We start from the raw sequence: 24,105 nt of genomic DNA, 5'->3' as shown, positions 1-24,105 counted from the left end.
GCAAAAACCAGAAAAAACATCCTTCTTACATTTCAAGGGTAGTATACCATCTTCAAGAAAGTTTAATTAGCTCTTTCCTATGTTCCTAACCCAGAAATTTTCTTTCTCACGTTTGTGAATTCCCTAAGAGCAGTAACATCATCTTTATCCCTTAAGCCTATGTCACTGTAGGTGTCAAATAAAAGATTGCTGAGTGATTGAGGGAAAATCATTAAATATTACTGAATATTGCAAATAACAACATGCCAAAGGTTCTCCAGTTTACCATCTGCAGACCCAATATCATTCTTTTGCTATTGGATTTTTTTTCTCCTTCTGGTTTTGCCACCTGCTCTGAGGATGATACAAATTTCAGATGCTGGTTTTCTTAAAATACAATGTGAAAGGTCCTCATTTAAAGTTAATTTAATGTAAAGCACGTTTGTGGTGCTGTATTTTAAAGTTATTTTAATTTACTATGTCAAAACTGATGATAACCATGTTATGTACTTTTATGTTGGTAAGCCAACAAAGCGACCTTTAATGTAATTAAATATAAAACATATTTTAAATTTCTCACAAATGTTTTGATTTTTCCAGGGAAAATTTTTCTGTCCCACCCATGCCTATGTTGATTTCAATGTTTACAAAAATTTGGTCTGAGAGTAAACTAGCCTCACGATGCTTTGACCGGAGAGATGGCTCAGTGCAAACAAAGGAGATGGAGAAATGTTGATGGGCAATGCCGAAGAACCCATCAGAACTCCTGCCATTCTGTGTTTCAGGGTCTGAGCACCTCTGGAAGGGATCAACAAGACAGACCCCAAGACCTTTTGTGGCAACAGTGGAGAGGGAGGAACCAACAGTCCATGAACATAAGCCTCAAATCCCCGATGTCTGCTCCCCAGTTTGAGAACAAAGGCAGCCATATTATGGCTAGAAATGGAAGCTATTTTCTAGTCAGGCACACCCCTCATCCGAGAAGGGTCTGCCACATCAAAGGTAAGGTGGCGCAAGGTCCTGGAATGTCTCTTTCTTCTCTGCGTTTGGGCTACTTGATGGTTCTGGTGGGTAAACACAGAGGTACTATTCAAAATATTTAACCACTGGTGGGGCACAGGCATTGACTATTGGGACCAGATGCCATCATTGCAGCAAGAGCAGAGGCCTGCAGGCATCCCCTGTGCAAGGCATTAACCTGTGCATTACTGGATTGTTAGGAAAGGGGCCTTGAGAGGCGCCAAAGGGGCCGCTCAGGGTGCTCAAGGCAGCAACTGACCATTTGGTATAAAAGTATTTCAATATTTCAGCAACCTGCACAGCCATGCTAGCATCTACATGCTAAGTATCAGCCCTGGAGAAGCAGACATTTTATCCTCCCTCCCTGTCTCTCTCTCTCCTTCTTTCTTTCTCCCTCCTCTTCTTCCTTCCATCCTTCCTTCCTCCATCTTTCCCTCTTTCTCTCTCTCCTTCTCTCTTTCTTTCTTTCTTTCATATTTTTAGTTTCTGTAACACCTTATACTCCTAGGGTTTTTTCCCCTACCTCTGAGGATTCTCCATCTGAAATTTTTTTTGGGGGGAGGGGCTGATTCTTCTGTAAATATTGGAGTCCCTCACAGCTCAGTCTTTGTCCACTTTCTCTCTTTAATCTATACTGTGACCCAAATCAAATTTACTCATTCACACGTTTCAAACACCAACTATAGGCCAAATACTTTCAAATGTGTGTCTCAGACTCCGGCTCCTTTTCTAAAGTTCAAACCTCTATATTCAGCTGCCTTCTGGACCTATGCAGGAGGCTCTGGTGCTTCACGGGCACCTTGAATTTCGCTCTTTGAAACCGAACTCTTGATCTTCCCTCAAAAGTGTGGTTCTCCAACTAGTCTACCCCAACTAGTAAAAGGTACTATAAATTTGGGGCCCTTCTTTAATTCCTCCCTTTCCTTCCCTTCCCCTTGCAATACTTCACTTGATCTTGTCACTTTTTCTTCTAAATATTTTGTAAACGAAGCCACTTCTCTCCCAGCCACTATGACAGCTCCCTCCGAGGCCACTGCTCTCTCTTGCTCTGATTACTTTTGCAATTGGTAGCCTCCTAACTGCTCTACTTCTACCCTTGTCCTCATCCAATCCAGTCTCCACAGAACAACAGAAAGATCATAGTAAAATGTAAGTTTAACTGTTGAAACACGCTCCTCAAAGCCCTTCAGAGGCTCCCATGCACCTAAGATAACATTGTGTACCTTGACATGGGCTAAAATGTCCCTTATGATGAGGCCTCGGCCTCTCGAGCCTCCTAAGCCTCCTCTCCTACCAATACCCTCCCCCCACATTATATATATGTCACGCTGGACTTTTCTAAGTGCCTTGACCATGTAAGAAGCCCTTTCCACCTCTGGATTTTCACTTGTACTGTTCCCTCTAGCCATAAAACTCTTTTTCCCATTATTTGTTATTTCTCATTTTTCAGGTATTGGTTTAACTGTCACTTAAAAGAGACATTCCAGGCTCCACATCCTCAGTCTAAATTAGATTTCCTTACAACATATTTTCATAGTCCCCTACATTTTCTATGAGAGCCGTTGTCTTAGATCAGGTTCTCAGGAAATGGATTCTGGGATAGAGATTTGTGTGAAGGGGGTTTCCTGGGGACTGCTCTTGGGAGCAATGTGTATAAAGAGGCAAGGGAAGCTGGATTGGGCAGAAGCAGAATTGCGATGCAGATACAATAGAGGCCTCAGTCAGTCCCGCAAGGAGCAGTGGATGGCTCTGGAGAGGTCTCAACTGAGGCAAGGGTGTCAGGTCTTTGAAACCCCCATCAACCACTCATTGGCCGAACTCCCAGTGTGGCATGAGAGCTCCCTTCAGCGGAGAGCAATTCCCAGAGGGGGGCCTCAGCATGAGCCATCGGTAGCTGACACCACGGCAGGTAGGAGATCAGTGCCTTGGTCCTGAAGGTATGATCTAGGTGGGTGGAATGTGCACCACAGCATCCACTACAGCAAATATTGCAGCTTATGACTAAATATTTATTTTTATTTGATTACTATCAAATATCTCCCACTAAACCATGAGCTCCTTGAAAGTAAGAGGTATGTCAGTTTTTCTCACCTCTTATTTCCATTTCCCAAGGAGTGACTGCCACCTGAGAGGTGCTAAACTCTTATGGAAGGAAAGACATTTAAATTACATCCAGATGAGATCGCAGAGCCACTAATAGGTTTTAAACAGATTTTTTATTCTACCTAAGCTATCTAGTAGTCGTGTGCCCTTGAACAAGTGATTTCATTTAAAAAAATAATTCTAGCTGTATTAGAAAAAGTGGAAGAGGATCAGGGGCATCACTAGAGGTTGGGAGATCAGATTAAAGACTCAGACATTCAAGTGAGAAGTTCTGAGGGATGGGAAGAGAGAAGAGCAGAGAACTGAAGATTGAACTTTGCAGGGAGAGCAAGAGGAAAGTCCAGACGAGCAGCACAGAGACAAGTGTCTGCTGGTTATGCTATAAACAAGATTCAGGAGAACGGCTGGGTGCCGTTCCTGGGTGTCCAAAGACAAATTCCTAAAGGAGATTAGGAAAATGAAGACCAAACAAGAGCAGACAGATGTTATAATAAAGAAGTCATAGATGGCCTTAGAATCTATTGTCTTGGCAAAATCTGAGGACAGGATTTTTCATAAACCACATAAGAAAATCATTGCATTTAATTAGAATTGTCTTTTTTTTCCTAAGAAGAAGCATAAATTTTTCTGACTTTGAATATTTGAAAGTACTTGATATATACCTCTTCCACATTTTTTTCACATTCTGCCTTGAATTATCTTATACCTGTAATATTGTATAAAACTGATGGTAGGCAAGGGACTGAGCTTTGTGTCTTCAAATTCCCTACAATGCCTACCACAAAGCCTTGCTCATGGTAATATATGTTGACAGAGAAACATATGTTCAACTGAATAGAGAATTGTCTTTGGCAATCTTTCAAGGATATCCACGCTAATTCTAGAAGCCTAGTAAATGGAATTGTATGAGAAAGAGGAGAGCAGCAGGCTGCTCTATTTTGACTATTAACAGCTACGCTAAATTCAACACGTGCTTTGAGCCTATGCTTAGCACAAGGACACTACAACTAGCTTCACTAGTTTTACCCCAAAGATAGTTCTTATAATCCATTTTACCAACACTCAAATGTTTAGTCTATGAGATCTAATGTTATTTTCATAAATAAATGCTTAAAATATTAAATCATCCATAAGTTTAGTCAGTCTAAGAAACACCAATTTAAAGTCTGCTATTTGTGGTAGGTATACGTACTTTGCTGAAGGACACAACATAAGTTAATTCCTGCTCACAATGTAGTTGGAAGAGACAGGAATACAAGGAAATAATTATAATGCAGTGTGATATGTGCAATGATATAAGTGTGTTGGAAGTTCAGATGCAGTACAGCGACAGGGAAATCATTGGAGGGTGACAGGGGTGCATTTCACAGAAGTTTCGATTGAGAGATACATATGATAAACATTAAGAAGAAAGAATCAGCAGAACTTGGACCTTTATTGGATTTGGGGGATGGAATAAGAAGTCAAGAATTACTACCAGGTTTTTAGGTTGTTTGACTGGGTGGACAGTAGATCAACCCACTAGTCCTGGGCATATAGGAGGGAGAACATATGTAAGAGATAAGACTCTAAACTTCATTTCAAGATTGCTGTACTTGATGTACTGATGGAACATTCAGGAGGAAAGGGCCAAGCAGAGAAATGGATATGAGGACTTAAAGCCTAAGGACTGGACGGGGCTATAAAATAGATTTGAAAGACAGGAGCAGAGAGGTTGAAACTATAATGCTATTGTCCGAGAACACAAAAACAACCCCAAAGAACTCTGAAAAACACAGGGATGGGTGGACACAGAAAATCCAGTGAAAGAGACAGAAAAGAATTGGCAGAGATGCTGGGGTAGAACCAGGAAAATGTTGTCTCTGAAAATGGACAGAAATGATTTTAAAGAAAGAGGGAACAGTAAACGAGGTCATCCATAGAAAGATCAATGCATATAAAAGATGAAAAATTTCCATTTACGAATTAGTGATCTCTACAAGTCTATTACATAGAATAGGGAAAGCTTGAATTTATAGACATGATTATATTAAAATCTTACATTCGCTTGGCAGAGGTTTTCAAGCTGTACTCTGAAGAGTCCTAGAGATCCAGGCAGGCGACAAAGATGGAGTAAAATGTGTTCGAACAAAGGGCACGGTAGTCAAAGAAGTCTGAGCACCACTACTGTGGGGCAAAAGCATTCTATTGATTCATAAGGTCAAATGAGGCTTTTCTTCTTCCATAATTTTTGCTAAAGCCAAATCGTGAGATCATCTATGCCAACTTGCTAAGAGGTGATTAAAAAAACTGGCCCTGCCACAGCAGTCATTGCTACCTGCAGGCTCTCCTCTTACTTTAGAGAAGAGTGAAGGTTCATAGAAACAAAAGAGTGAGGATTTCCTTGAAAAGAGTCATTGGGATGCTAAGCACTTCCCCTGCTCTCCTGAGGAGCCTTAGCAGCTGCCTTCCCTACACCTGCAGGGCTCTCGAGGGAACTGTTTATAAGAAGTGTCTACAGGGAGGGAGACCAAGGTCTCACTGGCTAGCCAGATCCTTGTCTATGCTGTTCCTTGTCTGACTACACTGTTTCTGCATCGGAATAAGGGGAGACTATTCTTGGGGTGAACTTGTTCTGTATCTTGTATGCTACAGAGGACACAGAGAATAGTGTCTCGTTCTCTCCTAAGATCTAAAGACAAGAGCTGGCGAGAGCTGGCTGAAGCTGCCTGTGTCAGCGGTGCCAAGACTGGGATCAAATTGCTCTCCCACTTGTTACATTGAAACATTCTGGATGCTTTCCAACATCTAAATCTGATATTCGTGAAGAGGCTAACATAACCCCCCTGGTCAGTAGCAAGACTCGGGAAATAGAGGTCTGTCTGGGATAGAGGCAGATCTATTCCCCTTGACTCTCAGACCATGATCAAAGATGAGGGCCTGGTTCTCAAGGCTGACAAGATGGCAGGACATTTTAAGGAAGCAGGTGTTGCAAATGGAACTCGCTACATTGACTTTCAAAGAATGTCCACCTAGCACTGGTTCATACAATTTGAAGTCTGACATCTTATGTACATTTAACAATATGTGGTTGGGAAATTGCTGATCATTCAAAGAAATCTGGTCATTTGGTCTTTTTATCCTTACTCACTTAGGTTTGAATAACATTCCAATCTGTACTGTGAATGATGATGAGAAGTTATTGTGGGGTGTTGGCCAGTTCGGCCACTTAGAGAAGGACGAGATGCCATTTGCCAAATGCAGTTACCCACCTAGCACTGCAGCCCTGGAGAGCCCCGTCAGAGAAGTCTCCCCAGCCCCCAACAGTGTCAAAGTGCCCCCACGGCCTCGTTCTGGTGAGTCCTCTCCACTGATGAAATCTTTCCTGAGGCCTCCTGAAAACTATCAGGGGGAAAATAATCTGTGTGCTTGCCAATATGGCTGCAGTGGCTTTTAAATAGGCATGAAACTTTCTTGCTGCGAATTAGGTTATTCATTATAAAATGTTTTCACTCATCTAATCTCAATTCAGTAGTTCAATAATGTTAATAAATACTATTATTATTAATTGTGCCCAAGACATATTTGGTGTGGCTCCAGTCTCTAATTCCTACGAAAGTAGCTAAGAGATACCAAAAATGAATGTTTACCTAACATTGATAGGGAAAGTACTTCAGACAGAAAGTGACTTGGAGAGATGCAAGAGGGCTGAAAGTATGTATTTACATCCTCCCCACTGGACAGTCAAGCCCTTAAGGTCGGGGCCCAGTGTTATGGCCTTTGGTGTTTTTGCTATTCTCAGTATCTCCCCAGGTCCCAGCACACTGCCTGGTCTTCAGTAAACAATTCAATTAATTAACTGTTTATTGAACTGAAATGAAAAGGGATTAATCAAAAGTACAGCAAGATGACTATAATATACTGTACTACGTATTTGAAAGTTAAGAGAGTAGATCTTAAAATTTCTTACCATAAGAAAGAAAAAAAATTTGTAACTGTGAGATGATGGGTGTTAACTAAACTTATTGTGATAATCATCTCGCAATATATACATATATCAAATCATTATATTGTACACCTTAAACGAAAGCAAAAGCCCAGTATGGCAAAATCTAAAAGGCAAGGTAAAACAGAAGGCATTCTGGATGGTAGGAATTATATCCGGTTCTCTTTCTCCTGCCCTATTCACTTGCAAGCTATTACTAAAGGTTTCGGGGCACATGAAATTATTTTGATATAGTGTGGAAAAATCTTTGTCTCTCACAAGGTAATGGTAAGAGCACTTACGCTGTGATTCCATTCTAAGGTCCTCACACTTGTGAACTCCTTTCGTCCTTTCGAGAGCTCCTCTTCCCTCCTTTCCACTAACAGTGAAGAATCAAAGCCAACTTATTTCACCCGCTTTCTGGTGTCCCTTCTTACACTGTGAAACTTAGAAACTTAAAAGTTACATTTGCAAGAGTCCCTTAAGGGGAATCAGGTGTGGCCATCCAGTGAGATTTGTATGGCAGACATGGGGCTACGGTCATTTTTTTGGTTGCTGGCTGCTGCCAAGCACGCCTGGAGTCACAGTGTCTTCCTGCTGCAGTGCCCCAGTGTTCAGATTCCGGATTTATAGGTGTCAAAAGGCGAAGTCAGCAGATATGGCAGCTTTCTGCTTGCAGCCACGATCCAGCACCTAGGGTTCAGCCTCATGGACGTTGTGACAGCCGTTGAGGTGGCATGGCCTGATGACTTCCCTTCCTCCCCATCGTGATAAAGCCTGTGCCCCCTTAGTGGGCCAGGTGCAAAGTGTTGTTCTTGAAGTGATCTGTGAAGGTCAAGACCAGCCCACTGCCCCAGACCTCTCAACGACTATAACGACTGCCTAATTCCCTGTGTACAATCTTGCTTAAAATAGCTGGAGTGGTATCTGTTTCCTGCAAGTGAACACTCACTTAAACGGATACACTGTCTATAACTTTGTTCTCACTACTTGGAGAGAGGTAACATTTTTCTATCTTTCTTCAGCTAGAACTAATTAATTCAATTACCCTTAGGTATATGCACAAAATCTTTAAAAATTGTTGTGTTAACTATGGCTTCAGTAAAAAGATAACATTGTTTACACAGAATATATCTTTAAATTAATGCAAAAAGAAATTAAGCAAATGTTTAAGTGGTTTTAAGGTAATTTAAGGACATTTAGTTAGAAAGCTGTATGAAATGGGTAGGGTTGAGAGACCGATGTGATGAGAAATAAAACAAAGAATGTAATTATAGCTCAGCACATTCCTTCTCTTTCTGTTTGCAGGGCAAACAGCACACATACAATCTCCTTAATTAGAGAAAGTGACAAGAAACAGAGAAAAACAAGTCTTATATGAAATATGTACTTCTAAAATCAGTTTACCCAGATCAAAAAAGCTCCTGCAGTGTTTTTTTACATCATCTTTCTTGGCATAGAATTAGTTTCTAATATAAATATGCTTTTATGATGTTATTGCAGTACAGTTATACCTGAAAGTTTTCTAATATTTATAAGTAGATCTTAACTGAAATTCAGATGTACTCTTGGCAACTGACGTATATGTCATGTGATAGGAATTGTTTTCAGTTTGATCTAAATATATTTTTCTTCCATATCATTTCAGAGCCCTGTAAAAAAATCGAGTGCTTCAAAACTTCCAGCGAGAATCCCTTAGCGATTAAAAAGGTAGAGAAACAGCTATTCACAGTGACCTATTTACTTTGACTTCCATCGTTTCTTCTCCTTTTCTTCACGTACCTTTCTGAAAAGGCACATTTCACAATATTTTTTACAGCTTTGTTTAAGTATAATCAACATGATATAAAATGTACATATTTGGAGTGTACAATTTGATGAGTTTCGACAAAGATCTATCCACACACGGGAAGCCACCGCTGAAATCAAGAGAATGAACATACCCATCACCCCCAAAGTTTTCTCATGACCCTCCTGCAGGCACACATTTATCTGTTGTTACTAAAGATTAGCTTGCAATTTTTAGGATTTTATATAAATGGAATCGTATAGTGAGCTCTCTTTCTTAATCTGGTTTCTTTAACTCAGCATAACTATTTTAAGATTCATCCACGTTGCTATGTGCATCAGGGGTTCATTCTTGTTTATTGCTGAGCGGTATTCAATGGTATGGGTATCCTACAGTTTATATGGGCATTTAGCTTGTTTCCAATTTTTGACAAAGCTGATATAAACATTTGTGCATGAGTCTTTGTATGGCTATATATTTTCTTTTCTCTTAGGTAAATACATAGGAGTGGAATGACTAGGTCTTATAGTAGGTATCCATTTAAATGTTTAAGAAACTGCCAAAGTGTTTTCCAAAGTTGTATGATTTTACATTCCTGCCAGCAGTGTGTTAGAGTTTCCTTTCCTCCACATCCTGCTAAAACTTAGCATGGTCAGTATTTTTAATTTTAGCAGATCTAGTCAGTGTGTAGTGGTATCTCATTTTGGTTTTAATTTGCATTTCCCTAACAACTAGTGAGGCTGACATCTTTTCATGTTCTCATCTGCCATCCATATACCTTTTTGTGAGAAGTATAGGTTCAAATCTTTTGCCCACTTTCTAAATTGGGTTGTTGGTCTTGTTGTTTTGAAGTTTTAAATATTCTTTATATAAAGAACTGAAGCTTTACTTTTTTTATAACAATGTCTTTTGAAGAACAAAAATGTATAATTTTGATGAAGCCCAAAATTTTCATCTATCTATAGTTTCAAAGCCACATGCTGCTCATCTCTCTGTTGTGTCTTGTTGCGATGGCTAACCTCCAGGGCAGTGGTGAACAGAGTGACAAGAGCAGGCCTCCTCGCCTTGCACCTGATCATAAGGGGAGGCATTCAGACTTTCACCATGAAGTACAATGTTAGTTTACTCTATTCATAGCCTTTTATATGGCTGAGGAAGTTCCTTCCTATTCCTAGTATTCTGGGAGTTTTGATCAGAAATAGGGGTTGGATTTTGCCAAATGCCTTTTTTGCATCTATTTGAGTATGTTCACATGATTTGTCTTTTTAGTCTGTTAATATGTTGAATTGCATTGGTTAGCTTCCAAATGTTAAACTAACTTTGCATTGCTGGGAAAAAGCCCCCACTTGGCGGCGATGTGTTATCCTCTTTATATATTCAATTTCATAAAATATCGTTTACCATTCTTGTATCTGTGTTCATAGGGAATATGTGTTTGTAGTTTACTTGTAATGTCTTTTCTGGTTTTGGTATCAGCATAATACTGGCTCCATAGAAAAAGTTGGGAACTCCTCTTTAATAATCTCAGGGATTTAATGTAGAATTGGTACTAGCTCTTCCTTAAAAGTTTAATAGAGGGGCTGACCCCGTGGCCGAGTGGTTAAGTTCGCGCACTCCGCTGCAGGCGGCCCAGTGTTTCGTTGGTTCAAATCCTGGGCGTGGACATGGCACTGCTCATCAAACCACACTGGGGCAGCGTCCCACATGCCACAACTAGAAGGACCCACAACAAAGAATATGCAACTATGTACCGGGGGGGCTTTGGGGAGAAAAAGGAAAAAATAAAATCTTTAAAAAAAAAAAGTTTAGTAGAATTCTTCAGTGAAGCCATCTGGGCCTGCAATTTTCTTTGAGTTAAGGTTTTTAACTACAAATTTAGTTACTTATTTTCATAAATATAGGCCATTCGGGTTATCTATTTCTTCCTTGGTGAGCTTTGGTACTTTGAGTTTTTCCAGGAATTTGTCCATTTTATCCAGGTTCTTGAATTCACTGATATAAAGTTATTCACAAAATATCCTTTTAATGATTGTATGATCTGTAGAGATGTTCTGTCACTCATTACTAATGTTGGTAATTTGTGTCTTCTTTTTTTACTGATGTGTCTAGCTAGAGTTCTATTAGTTTTATTGATCTCTTTAATGAATCAGTTTTTCTTTTCATTGATGATCTCTACTGTTTTGATTTTCTGTTTCTAGTTCATCGATTTTGGTTCATGTTTTTATATAAGTTGAAAGCTTAAGTCATTGATTTGAGACACTTTTCCTTTCTGATATAAGCATGTAGTGTCATAATTTTTCTATAAACACTGCTTTGACTACATTCCTCAAATTTTCCTGTATTGAGTTTTCATTTTCGTTCTGTTCAAAATACTTTCTATTTTCATTTTTAATTTCTTCTTTGACCCATGAGTTACTTAAAATTATGTTTGCTCATTTCCAAATATTTGGGATTTTTAAGATATCTTTAAGTGATTGATTTCCAATTTAATTCCATTGTGGTCAAAACATACTTTGTATATTTTGAAACTTTTAAAATTTATTGAGACTGGTTATATGGCCCAGAATATGGTTGACCTTGATACATTTTCCATGTGTCCATGAAAAGAATGTTCACTCTGCTATTGTAACAGAAATATCAACAGGTCAAGTTGGTTGATACCGTCATTCAAGTCTTCTGCAGCCTTACTGATTTGCTGTTCAGTTTTTCTATCAATTATTGGGAGAAAGATGTTGAAATCTCTAACTATAACTGTGGATTTCTATATTTCTCTTCATTTCCATCAGTTTTTAATCATGTATCTTAAAGCTCTCTTTGTAGGAGTATAACTATTTAGGTTTGTCATGTCCTCTTAATGAAATGACCCCTTTATCATTATAAAATTGCTATCTTCCAACCCTGACAACATTCTTTGCTTTGAAATCTATTTCATTATAGAACCATCCAGGTTTTCTATTTCTTCTTGAATTGATTTTTGTAATATAGTCTTTTCCTAAAATTATCCATTTCATTTGGACGTTCAAATTTATTGATAATGTTGTACATAATATCCATATATTCTTTTTTAAATATCTGCAGGATCTGTAAGATGTACCCTTTTACAAATCAGTTTAATTTGTGTCTTTGTCTTTCTTGATAAGTTTTAACAAGTTTATTAATTTTATTAGTATATCAAAGAGCTAATTTTTGTGGGGTTTTTTGATCCTCTATGTTGTATATGTCTTTTCTGTTTTATTTACATTATTCTTTTTTTCTTTCCATTCACATACTTTTTGTTCTTTTTCTAACTTCTTTTATCTTTCTAATACACATATTTTAAAGCTATAAATTCCCCTCTGAGGATTGCTTTAGTTGCTTTCATAATTTTTGCTATGTAGCATTTTCATTAGCATGAAGTTAAAATTTTTTCTAATTCACATTATAATTTCGTCTTTGACTCATGACTTAACTGCTGAACATTATATATGAAAAATTACTTGTAGGAATCTGAAGTTCATGATAAATGGACTTTCTTCCAGAGAGAACTTGTGTTGCTTCTGTAGGAACCCAGAGTAGTAGAACCTACTAGCCTAGACCAACTTCAACCAAGCTCAAGCCTTGATCTCGGGCTACTTATTCTTCAAAGCCTTGCTCTTCTAGGTCACCTTCACCTTGAGGGTACAGCCCTTTGTTGGCCCTTATTTGGGTCCTGAGATTTGAGTCCTGTCTTCCAGGACCTTGAAGACTTTTGAAAGGAAAGTTTTCATTTTCCAGGATCGGACAGTGACCTCAGGGCAAAACGGCTACTGCGCTGCTCCATCTCAGGCTTCTCATTTCCCCTTCATTTTCATCTGTTAAGTCCTATCTTATTCACTCCTTGACGGTTTTATTTATTTATTTTTTTAATCTGTCTTGTTAGTTGTGTTTGGAGGGAGGGTTGAATAAAAAAATATATTGCTATTCCTCAAGATAAGAAGTCTACATAATAAACTTTAACAGAAGAATGCATCTATATATAATATAGCTTTATTTTCACTAAACATCAATAGTTAAATATTGTTGTGTCAATTCCAATTGTCAGTTCCTGGTTCTTGACACATTCAGCCACTAGCTTCTGTGTTTGTTTGTATGTCACTCACTTCTAAAGGTTAAAAAAAGTCTTTCTTGAAATAGGCACACCGATCTAAGGCTTCTATAACTCTTCTTGGACTTAAAGCTCTTATAACCTCTTTTTAAAAAATTGCAAACATTATATTTGCCTCCCGGAACAAAAAATAGCCCTTCTATTTCCTCTTCCAACTCGTCAAGGAAGTTATTTAGTTTACCTCTTTCATTCTCCAGCTCCCAGCTGCCGTTTACCAATCAAGGAAGCAGCAGTTCACACCAGGTAGTCTCTTCACAGACATGGCATAAAACCTCTCAGCTGGCTTTTTCCAGTCCTAGAATGCAAAGCTTCCCACTCAACAGAAAATCTCGTGCCATGAGTTGGTTGTTATTTGGAGCAGCAAGATAAATAAAGGTTACACATTAAACATTAAAAACTTATTATCTTGATGTTTAACCAAACATTTAAAATGCGTTCATGAAAAGTAAATAATATATCACCTTTGTTTTGTCTCCAAATGCAAATATTTGATAATTAGATTTTTAAGGGAGGACTAAAACTAACCTCCTTTTTACTTTCACGTATGTTTCTCATTTAGCTACAATATTTCTCACTCTTTTTACATTCAATTTTCAGAGAAAATCTAAGTGGATACCAATGCATGTTGATTATATTATACCTTTGATTTAGGAAGAAATTAAGGAAAAGGATCCACCGTCACCTCCACAGGCATGGTCCACTTCCGGCTCCTGTTCTTCGGAGGCGATACATACCAAGACTGACGTCAAAGAGAACACTATTCGCATACCAAACTATCTGGATCAGGAAATCAAAGTAAGAGGCAGGTGTTTTGGATCCATAACTTGGGAACTGCATAAGTATACAAAAAATCACGTCACAAGCATCCTTAAAACTCTTTAATGTTCCCCTTTGACATCTGAATTGATTTTAAACTACTTAGCCTGAAACCCAAGGCCTGCTCCTGTTTTTATTTCCAGCATTACTTCCCCCTGGAATCCTGTCGGTCTTACAGAAACACAATCTTTGGTTTAGACCTAATGAAAAGCTTGGTGTTCGCCTAACAGACTCGGCCCTCTTCTTGCCCTGTCTTTCTTCATCATCCTCCTAATGCTTGATAGGCACTGCCTCCAACTTCTTGCCATTGACTATACATTTACTTCACATGTTTTAAGGCAGAGATTCCTCCAATCAAATTCATCTCTCTTCTTATCCGTGAAAAACTGTTTCCTCAAACTTTCTCTGCCTGGGTTTATCAATTTAGTTGTATTAATAGTAAAATGTCACATCAAACTTCTGGAAGGTTCTCTCCACAGTTATTGCTCAGAAGGGCATACAGTCAAGAATCAATCAATCAGCTGATGTTTGTCATCTGCCATTCTTTGTTTTCCTTCTTTAGATCCTTTGGGTAACTTCCGCATCACCTCACTGTAAGACTAATTGCAATGAATCAAGGGTCAAAATATTGTAATGATGACTCTGATAGTGGCTTTAAATAAGTATCTGTAACAGCAATTACAAATAACAGAGCATGCCATAAGGATTGTTATTGAATAATCCTGATAAAGAACTATTTTAAAAATCAAGCTTAACAGTGGCATTGGGTATAATACTTTATGCTGATGACTAAAATTGGGAAGGAGAAAAAAAGGAAAAGAGGAAAAGAAAAGAGAGTATCTGCAGACTTGACTTGTGTCTATATGTTTCCTGACGATTCTGGCTAAAGACCTTATATTATTCGGAGTCTTCAGAATTACTGTCCACCTTACCCACCACACTCTGGCACCACTGATCTTTCTGTACTTTGCTCATTCCCACCCTTAGGGGCCTTCCCCTACTAAGAATTCTCTTCTCCTTGATCCTCTCAGTAGTCACCCTCTTCTATTGTGGTCTCAGTTTAAATATCACTCATTCAGAAATAATTTCTTCTCCATCCAATCTAAAGTAGCTCTCTATCCAGTCATACTCTATCCCATTGGCCTTTGTTATTTTTGGCATAGCACATTGCCATATCTGATATGTTCATATGTATGTATTTATTTCAATATCATCTCTGCCTCCACACACCACTCACACTAAAATTTAAGTCTTATAAGATCTCATACTGGTCTGTCTTGATTACTGCTTTATCTTCGGTGCCTAGAGAGGTGCTAGGTACCTAGTAATTATTAAATAAGTATTTATTAAATGTTGAATACATAAATTAAAAAGAAAACTTCTATCAAGACCAAAGTGAAGCTGTAGAAGATTAGCTAACCACACGGGCCCTCAACTCAACCAAACCACAAACTGAGACCAGTTTTGGTAAGGCTGTCTCACTTCCCTGGGCACATCAACAGACCAGCATGATCCTGTAGAACTGGCCTTGTGGGCATCTGTTAAAGAGTGCTCCTCTCAAAAGCATCTTCCACCTTACAGATATTGACTTGACATCAATTGATACAAAATCTGCTAAAATGTAGACTCTTTGAAGGAAGGGATCTTGTCTGTCTTGTTCACAACTAATTCCTTTCACTAATTCCTAATTAGTGAATCACTTTGCTTGAAAAATATTAACTGGCACACATAGCATGGCATTTTATCAAATAGTTGTTGGCAATTTGTTAAATAAATGAAAGGAGAGGGAGTAAAGTGAGAAAATAGGTCTTACCAAGATTTTTTGAGTCCTAAGCATAGTGCTTGTCTTGGTGGTATTTCATCCCTCCATACTGTCCACAAAAAAATCTGAAATATCTTCCAATTTCCTACCATACAGGCTGGTAACTCTGAATGGGTTTTGACATCAAGAAATGTTTGTGCTGGGGTGTGTATGAAAGAGTATGCAGCTTCACAATTATTACTTTAAAGGGAAAGAAAAACAAAATTCTGTGTCTATTAGTATTTCGTTTTTAGCCTTCCTCCCAAAGATCCTGAATTTGTAAAAATAATAGTCTCTTTACTATGGACATCAAAAAGTCTACCAAACACATTCACTTGTTCTATAAATATTTAGTGTCAAACAACAAAATACTAGAGTTGGGATCCAACTGGCTCCTTCATTCACATACCTTATTAGAGGGATTGTACAGGCATTCTAACAACTTACAGGAGGAGATTTTGGGCTAAGAGAGTCTTCAGGAGAAAGAAACCTAAAGAATGTTTAAGACAGAATTAGAAGATGAAGAGAAGTGTGGAAGAGATAATTCCCAGTCAAGAGACCTTTATCTCTAGAGGCTAAGAGGTGAGAGCGTTGTTTACTTGAGGAACTAAAAGCAGTTAGTACGGCCGCCGCAGAGCGTGCAGGGAGAAGGGTGCCGTGATGCGGCTGGAGACTGCAGCAGAGACCAGATGATCAAGTCCTTCACGAGCCATAGCGAGGTATTCAGATTTCATCCCAAGGCTGTGGGAGGCAGTGAAGAATTTTAAATTCTACTGAAGTCCTTCTAAGTACAAGAATTACATGGTCAGAGTTGTACTTTAGAAAAATCACTGTAGATACAATACACAGAATTAATTTTGGAGTTGGAGGCAAAATTGCAGGCAAGGTTCTCTGCTTCCAGAATAATAGATAAGGTTCGACACTTAGCCTCCTACTATAAACAACTATATAACTGAGGAAAATACATAAAAAAATTGTTTTTAGACATTGACAACAGACAGTATAGATTTATGACGATTGAGAGAAGGGAAACAATTGGGCTGATTCCTACATTCAACCCAGATTTCCACCTGCGGCACATTCCTAATCACAGAGAAGTGGAGCCCAATCGAGAATAACTGCTTTGCTGGCTAGAATTTGGGGATGCTGAGGTAGCTGGAATTTATGAATTAAGATACTGAAGTAGAGGGATTTGTGGAGAGAAAGAGCTCCCAAACTCCACACCGGGTTCCGTGAGTCTTTAGCCCAGGAGAACCTGCACACACACGGGGTGAGATGGAGACCTGGCGGAAGAGAGCTAATGGGAGGTCGCACGCTGTTTAGAGATGACAGACTTCTGATCTGCCAGAGTGGAGAGACTTTGCTGAACACACCAGGAATTCAGCTGAGACCCCAGAAACGTCACACTTTAAAAAAGAATAGAGTACTCTAGACCTACACTTTCAAATCCTAAAATCCAACTTCAACAGATCAAACTCAACTACCGATATGTTAACTACCACCCAGAATAAAACTCAATGAAGAGAAAGCAAGAGGTTTCCTAGAAGAGTATGTTACACTTCCTCTCACTGAAAGTATAATTGTATTCTCTCAAAGTTGATCAACGAGTGCTCTATGAGTCAGAAGAAGCTGGGAGTAATGTGCAATCACCATATTGATGAAAAATCATTAGAGGCAGACTAGTCTAGAGAATACCATAGGGCTCCTTTTCTATTTTTGCCATGGCCATTGATTTATTGTGAAATTACAAGCAATTTAACTTACGCTCTTCTGGGATATGGTATCATTGAGGACAGGAATCTTAATAATGTAACAAAGCTCAATACAGGCCAGTGGATTTTTCTGCCCTCTAATTTCAGTTCTATATCTCCAGCATCTGGATCAATGACAGACACAAATATTTGTGGGATTAATAGTATTTTAAGAGAAGATTTTGGGCAGAGAGACTAGGAAAAAGGATGTTGCAGTAGTGTAAGAATTGATGATGGGTAGACTGGGTCAAGACTGTGGGGATAAAGAGAAACGGAGAGATTTAAAATTTAGAAAGAAGAATGTACTGAACTTGTTCGGCAGTGCGTTGTAGAAAAGGGAGTTGTCCGGGATGAATCCCAGGGTCTGGCTTGGACGTACGTTCAATGTATGCTGGTGCTGTCCACTGACACAGGGGAACCAGGAGGAACAGGAAGTTTGGAGCAGGTTTTAGGAAGAGAAAGATGGGTTTAGTTTTAGATATTTTGGGTTCAAAGTACCTATAGTATATCTAAGTGCATGCACCTGGTAAGCAGATGGATATGTAAGACTGAAGTTCAGGCGACACGTGTGAATTTCAGATATGTCCAAGTTCCAAAAACAGATAGAATTTAGGGTCAAACTGGAAATATCATTACATGTGTTTAATACTTGTACTTTAGTGCTTATTATAGTCCATTTTATTAGAATTATTCCATATATCTGTCTCCTCTATCATCCACACTTCAGCCCTTAGCTCAGATAAAAAATGTCAAGGAACGATTCTGATTGACAAAATGGAATTATATTTCTATTTCATTGTGCCAATCACTGTCTTCAGGAAACCGAGGCTCAATGATGAATCCAGCTAGATTCACCCCCTCCCAAGAGGAGCAGTACAGATGGGGACAGCTCTGTGACTGGAAGACCCCCTTTAGAACCCCGCAGGGCAGTGGGAAAGGATAAATTCCCCAAGAGACAAATAGTGAATTGCTCCTCCGGAAGATTTTGGTACTGAACAGACAAAACAAGAGAAACATTGCCTCGCCTAACCTAAACTATTACTTGTATTGGAGGTGTTTTGTTAAGATTCCACTGTGTATTATTTGAAATTTGGCTCCCAAGTTAAATCCCAATTGATTTAATTGAGCATCATGCACAGAGTGACATTTGGGAAGACGAGATTGTGGAAAAAGTAAAGGGAACCTTGTGGCTGTACGATTTATTTGCTCACCATGTAACTCTAATATTTTCTGTCAGATTCTGGCAAAGCTCTGCAACATTTTACATACCGATTCTCTGGCAGAAGTTCTACAGTGGCTGCTTCATGCAAGTTCAAAAGGTGAGATTAAAATAAGCATTTGCAAACACTGAGCTCTGTTTATTGTCAGCAACCAGGAATGTGCCAGTATTTGAAGTTTTCTACCTTGGATTTGCAAAGATAACGTTGCAATATGATTTTCCTAGTGTTTGAGTCTCAGAGTCTTTGCAGTCCTGTAAACCCAACTGCATGTAAGCTGGTCATTCAATGACCCAAAATTAGGTATGCCCCAAACTGAACTTCTTTGGGTGACGTGAAACACGTGTATCCAGGGCTGATTTGCCTTTCTCCTCTTAAGTCCACACATCCAGGGCTCTCCCTGAACCCAGAGCCTGTTTCCTTCTTTGGTATGCAGGCAGGAGCCCAGCCTTCCAAGTTTCAGATTCCAACAGCTCTGCCAATTCCCCACCAAAACCATCAAGTTCATCATCTTTAGGCCCTTCTTGGTCTGTTCCATGAAAACATATGACAGTTCCAGTGGGACAACCATAAATAGCATGGAGCAGCTATCCTCAAACCTAGCTGATCATCAGACTCACCGTGAAAACTTCTGAGGGGGGTGGGGCCTGAGAATTTGCGTTTCTAACAGTTCCCAGGTGATGCTGATAATGCTGGTCTGGGGCCTCTCTGAGACTGCACTAAGCAAAGTCAGGAAATAGCAGTGTATTAGGGACAGAGTAATGTTTTTAAATGGGAAGCATTTTGGAAATAGTACCTTACCCCAGGAATTCAGGACAACTTGGCAGGCAATTGAGAAGTATTTTGGAGGTAGGGAATCTTTAGTTGCTCTCTTTTTTTTTTCTTTTTTAAGAATGTAACAAAAAAAATTACAGAAATAATAAGTGTTTATTGTTGGGGGAGAAAAACGGATGAACTAGAAAAAAGAAAAAACAAAAGAAGAGCAATAATCAATTAAATTATCACAGACATCATTTCAGTGAATACTTTGGTGTAAATCTTTCTAAATATACCTGTAACTATGTAGTAGTTAACTACTGGTCTGTGTTTTAATGAGATCATATTGTACTTATTATTGTGTATAGGTATCCTTGTGTTTTCACTTGGCAGTGGCCTGTAAGGCTGGGTTTTGTACTCAATATTTAAAAACCAGTCCACTGCCATTCAAGGACAAGTACCTCAGTGAGTTAACTCCTCTGGGCAGTCCACAGGATCACAGGTCAACAGAAACTAGGTTGATGTGGACCAACTTTTCTGCAGAAACCTTGACTCACACACAGGTGCCTACTGGGAACACAGATTACCAGCCTTTCACACTGGAGTGCTGGGCAAAAGAACTAATCCTGTGTTTCTCGCCAACGTGATAATGAGAACCTTCTTCCCCCTCCTTTTTTTCAATCAGAAAAAGAGTGGATCTCAGCTTTGATTCACGCTGAGCTGACTGAGATAAACTTATTGGCTCACCAGCGAAGAAACACCTCAGCAGAACCAGCAGCAGAAACTGGGAAGCCACCCAAAGTTAAATCGCCCCTAAATTCAACCGCAAAATCAAAAGTGCTGACCGGATCTAGGGAAGGACCTCACCTGGCCAGGTAATTAGACACGATGGCCACCTAGAGGCCATGCGGCCCGCAAGGACTTAGAATTTGCTTCTTGTTATTTTTCAAAATACTAAACACGCTGAGGTTATAAGTCTCCTCTTGATTCAGTGAGGGAATGTAGCATGAGAGTCGTTCTGAATCGGGTTGTTCAGAGCATCTTGGCAGGGCTGTGTCTTCCTTTCCCAACAAACTTTGTTTTGAGGAAAGCTCCCTTTCCACAACGGCAAAGCAAGAGTAGCCACTCAGAAATCCAAGAAAATATAGGGTTTTTTAGTTTACCTAAAAATAGAAGCAATAAAAGGAACCAAAATTGTATTGTTATTGTATATTTTGTTAATTGCCTATCACATAGGTATCACTTTTTTTGTGTGGAACAATGCAAGAATAAAATAAATGACTTCACTTAATTTTCTCTGAAATATTCCTGGGGGCTGCCAGGGGGAAAAAATAACTGTTACAGGAATTGGAAATTATTTCAGCAGAAATTTTTCTTAAAATTTGTAATTTCAATAACAGAAGAAAATACACATTTATGTATAATATCGTGGTGAAAGAATGCGGTAAGAAGTTATTTAAGCTGGGAGGGAAAATCTTATTGCTTTAAAATTAAAAGTTGGGTAAAGCTTAAATTCAGAGAAAAATATTCAAAAGACATAATATGTCATTTTAAAAAGCACCATGACAGAGGAGAATTTTGTCTACAATTTGTCTCCACCTTAAAATTTCCATACAGTTGGAAACTGGGAGATAGTCAGGGTCAGTCTCTCTACCTTAGTGATGTACTGTTTAGATAGTTACTCAAAGTCAGAATCTTTCATTGGAAAGTAAATTTAATACTGTCTGCATTGAAAAACAAAGGGATTATTTTGTATAGAAAGTACTCGTTTCTATCTGTGAATTTCATTTTCTCTTTCTCCAACTGATTTAGAGTATCAAGTCAAGGATCTGAAGGAAATAAGGAAGTGCCGAAAGGTTAAGTACAGTTTGTGATAATTACTGAGTTGGTATAAGGAAACCAGTAAGTATCTAACTAGTTAGGAACACAGATATTAAGGATCGATGGTTTTAAAGGCAGTATAATACTGTAGTGATTTCCAGCCGCACTTGAGGCACAGCATCTGCTGAATTTCTCATAGAGACAGATTTGACATAAATTAACTTTGTTTTGAAAGGCAGAGGTCCTTATCAGGGACACTCTTTGAGAAGCAGGACAGCAGGAACTCTAGGTTTGGTCACACCAATCCAGCGACAGGAGAAGCCCTGCATTGACCTCACAAAAGGACAATGATCTCAGAGTTTTGCATCTAGACAGCTTACCTGTCATTGAGCTAAATGATTTTCACTAAAAACAAAGTCGACTGGAGAAAATAGTAAAATGGCAATCGGCCACAAGCTGATGCCCCATGAGACACCTGAAATCAATAGAGTAGCAGTTTTGTGTCCCCACCAGAAGTCCAGCCCCAGCCAAAAATTTGAACCAAGAAAAATGAAGAATTGTGGAAAGGCCTACTTTGGCCCAGAATAGCCCAATTTGAATGTCCCTGTGGGTTTGGCAACTCCTAGCTTTAAAATAAGCACAGCAACAATGACTCCAGAGCCACAACCATGAAGTATGTCTGCAAGCCTCAAACAGAAGGCTGTCTCGTTATTTCTACAGGTTCACCTCCTACCAGGAATGATAGGGTAATGAGTTAGAGCTCCTTGAGGTCACTCTAGACCCCAGCAATTTCCTTTGTGGTTAACCAGACCCAGAAGAGGCTCTATTTACTGATAGGGAATAAAATAAGTGTAGTTTAGAAATTAGAAAATACTCCCTTACTCTGACACTCCGAGGATGGCCTAGTGTATCTGACTTCTCCTAACACACTCTTTGCCCTAGGACTGTAAGTCATGACGGTGAAGGTTTCTTTCTTTTTTTTTAATTGTTTTTTTTTTGAGGAAGACTGGCCCTGAGCTAACATCCATGCCCATCTTCCTCCACTTTATATGTGGGATGCCTGCCACAGCATGGCTTGACCAGTGGTGCGTAGGTCCGCACCCGGGATCAGAACTGGCGAACCCCAGGCCGCCAAAGTGGAATGTGCAAACTTAACCGCTGCACCACCAGGCCGACCCCATGACAATGATGGTTTCTATTACTTATCTATGTCTTCATTATAGGCCCCAAATATATTCTACCCTGTCTAGATATTTGGAAAATTTTGCATTAGAATCCCCACATCATAGCCCTTTGTCTCCAGTGTTGATATTCAGCATCTCCCCAAATCCTTATTTCTGCTTGTTATAACCATGTAGGCCTTAGGAAGGTCTTAGGAGTACAATTGTTTTAACCTACTTGTCTATCTTCTCTTTTGTCTGTCAAGACCACAGATCCTTCTCCTTTCTCTCACTGGTCCCATCCTTGCCCATCACCTTTACCAGCTCTAAATCATTCCTACCAAAATAATGTTTGATTCTAAGAGTGAAAGAACATATACTGCATTTTATAGAACAAACAACTCATCAAAGATGAGCAGGTGGTAAGAAAGAAAGATAAGAATAGATTCCTTTATGAATTTGGGGTATATTTGATTCATCTAAACTTCATGTAGTTTTTGTGTGTCATTTGCTACCAAAACACGACAGAAACTAAATTTGATGTTTAATTGTATGTCTTGTTTATATATTTTTTTTATTTCAGAGGCTGAGCACAAGTCCCCATTGTTTATAAGAAGAAATGAGATGAAAATACCTATTACAGAATATTTCAGCAAACCAAAGTCTCCTCCTAGGCCTAAAACTCAGGAGAGCATAGCAACAAAAGCAGGTTCAGCAAGAGCATACAACAAGGAGACAGTCTCTCTCCCCAGAGAGCGTTTTATCCTGTGAAATACCACAGGTAGAGATTCTCGACCCGGCTAAATCTTTCACAAATAGGCTTCACTTTGTTACAATGTCAAATTATTTTAAAAAAATATTCTTGTATCAAGGAATCAATACATCCTCTATTTGGTGGCACAGGTAAATCTCAAAGCATCTGTATATAATGTCACCAAATAAATATTAATGGAGACAATGTTTCTATTTGTAGTTAATTTTAAGGCCATGTGTAAAAGAAATATGTGTATTTATATACTCCATTTCCAGTCTTGCACCCTTAGTATTAGCACATAAGCACAGGGCCCATCATCCATAACCAGAATTAGTCGTTTTAATCTGATACCTACCCCAGTCTCTGATAGAGGAAAAACAAACAAAACCCAGAATTCTAACATCTGAGCTACTTTCCACAATTCACAGTGTTTCAATGTTGTTGGACTATTATTGAAAAATGCTTACGTCCCTCCAAAAAAGAAAAGAAACAAAAATTATCCCTAACTTATGAGCCAGAAAGGAGCTAGTTTCCACTCATCGCAAATTGTGAATCATATTAGCAAATTTCCTAATATTGAACTTTTGTACTTTTAAAATAAACCACTCTTGGGCGATGACCATTATTCTTTCAGTGTATTGCTTGATTCTATCTACTAATTAGCCAAGATTTTATTTAGAATGTTTGCACTGATATTTAGAAAGATACTATAAATTGCACATGTGTGAGTACATGTGTGAATGCACACAATCTTAATGATGACATATCACACTTCCAGTGTGTCAGGAATCATTTGATATAGTAACAATTTTCACAATAAATATTTAAGGTAACCACTATTGTTATTCTCTCTTTTTTTTTTAAATAAAAAACTGAGGCACAGAGAGTTGTACTCACTGGGATGGGATAAACAGTTGTAACAAATGTCACCATTCAAATACTACAGAGGTCTATTTCTCACTCTTTAAAATCCTTAAAATCCTTTACGTCCAAAGCGTATGTTTTCAGTCAGCAGATGATTTCACTTTATTTGGTGCTTCAGAGGCCCAGG

At 38.8% G+C, this 24,105-nt stretch overlaps 1 protein-coding gene across 1 annotated transcript; it reads left to right on the top strand.

Moving 5' to 3' along the window:
- Positions 1-872: 872 nt before the first annotated feature.
- C3H4orf17 (chromosome 3 C4orf17 homolog) lies at positions 873-23,071 on the top strand. Its single transcript, XM_046655979.1, has 8 exons — positions 873-981; positions 6,237-6,437; positions 8,715-8,776; positions 13,630-13,773; positions 18,584-18,665; positions 20,005-20,194; positions 21,132-21,175; positions 22,884-23,071. The coding sequence occupies exons 1-8, from the start codon at positions 873-875 to the stop codon at positions 23,069-23,071; spliced, it is 1,020 nt and encodes a 339-aa protein (XP_046511935.1).
- The last annotated feature ends 1,034 nt before the right edge of the window (positions 23,072-24,105 follow it).

Source organism: Equus quagga, chromosome 3 (genome assembly GCF_021613505.1).
Source record: "Equus quagga isolate Etosha38 chromosome 3, UCLA_HA_Equagga_1.0, whole genome shotgun sequence".
Lineage (NCBI taxonomy): Eukaryota > Metazoa > Chordata > Mammalia > Perissodactyla > Equidae > Equus > Equus quagga.
This window is presented reverse-complemented; position numbering and strand designations above follow the sequence as displayed.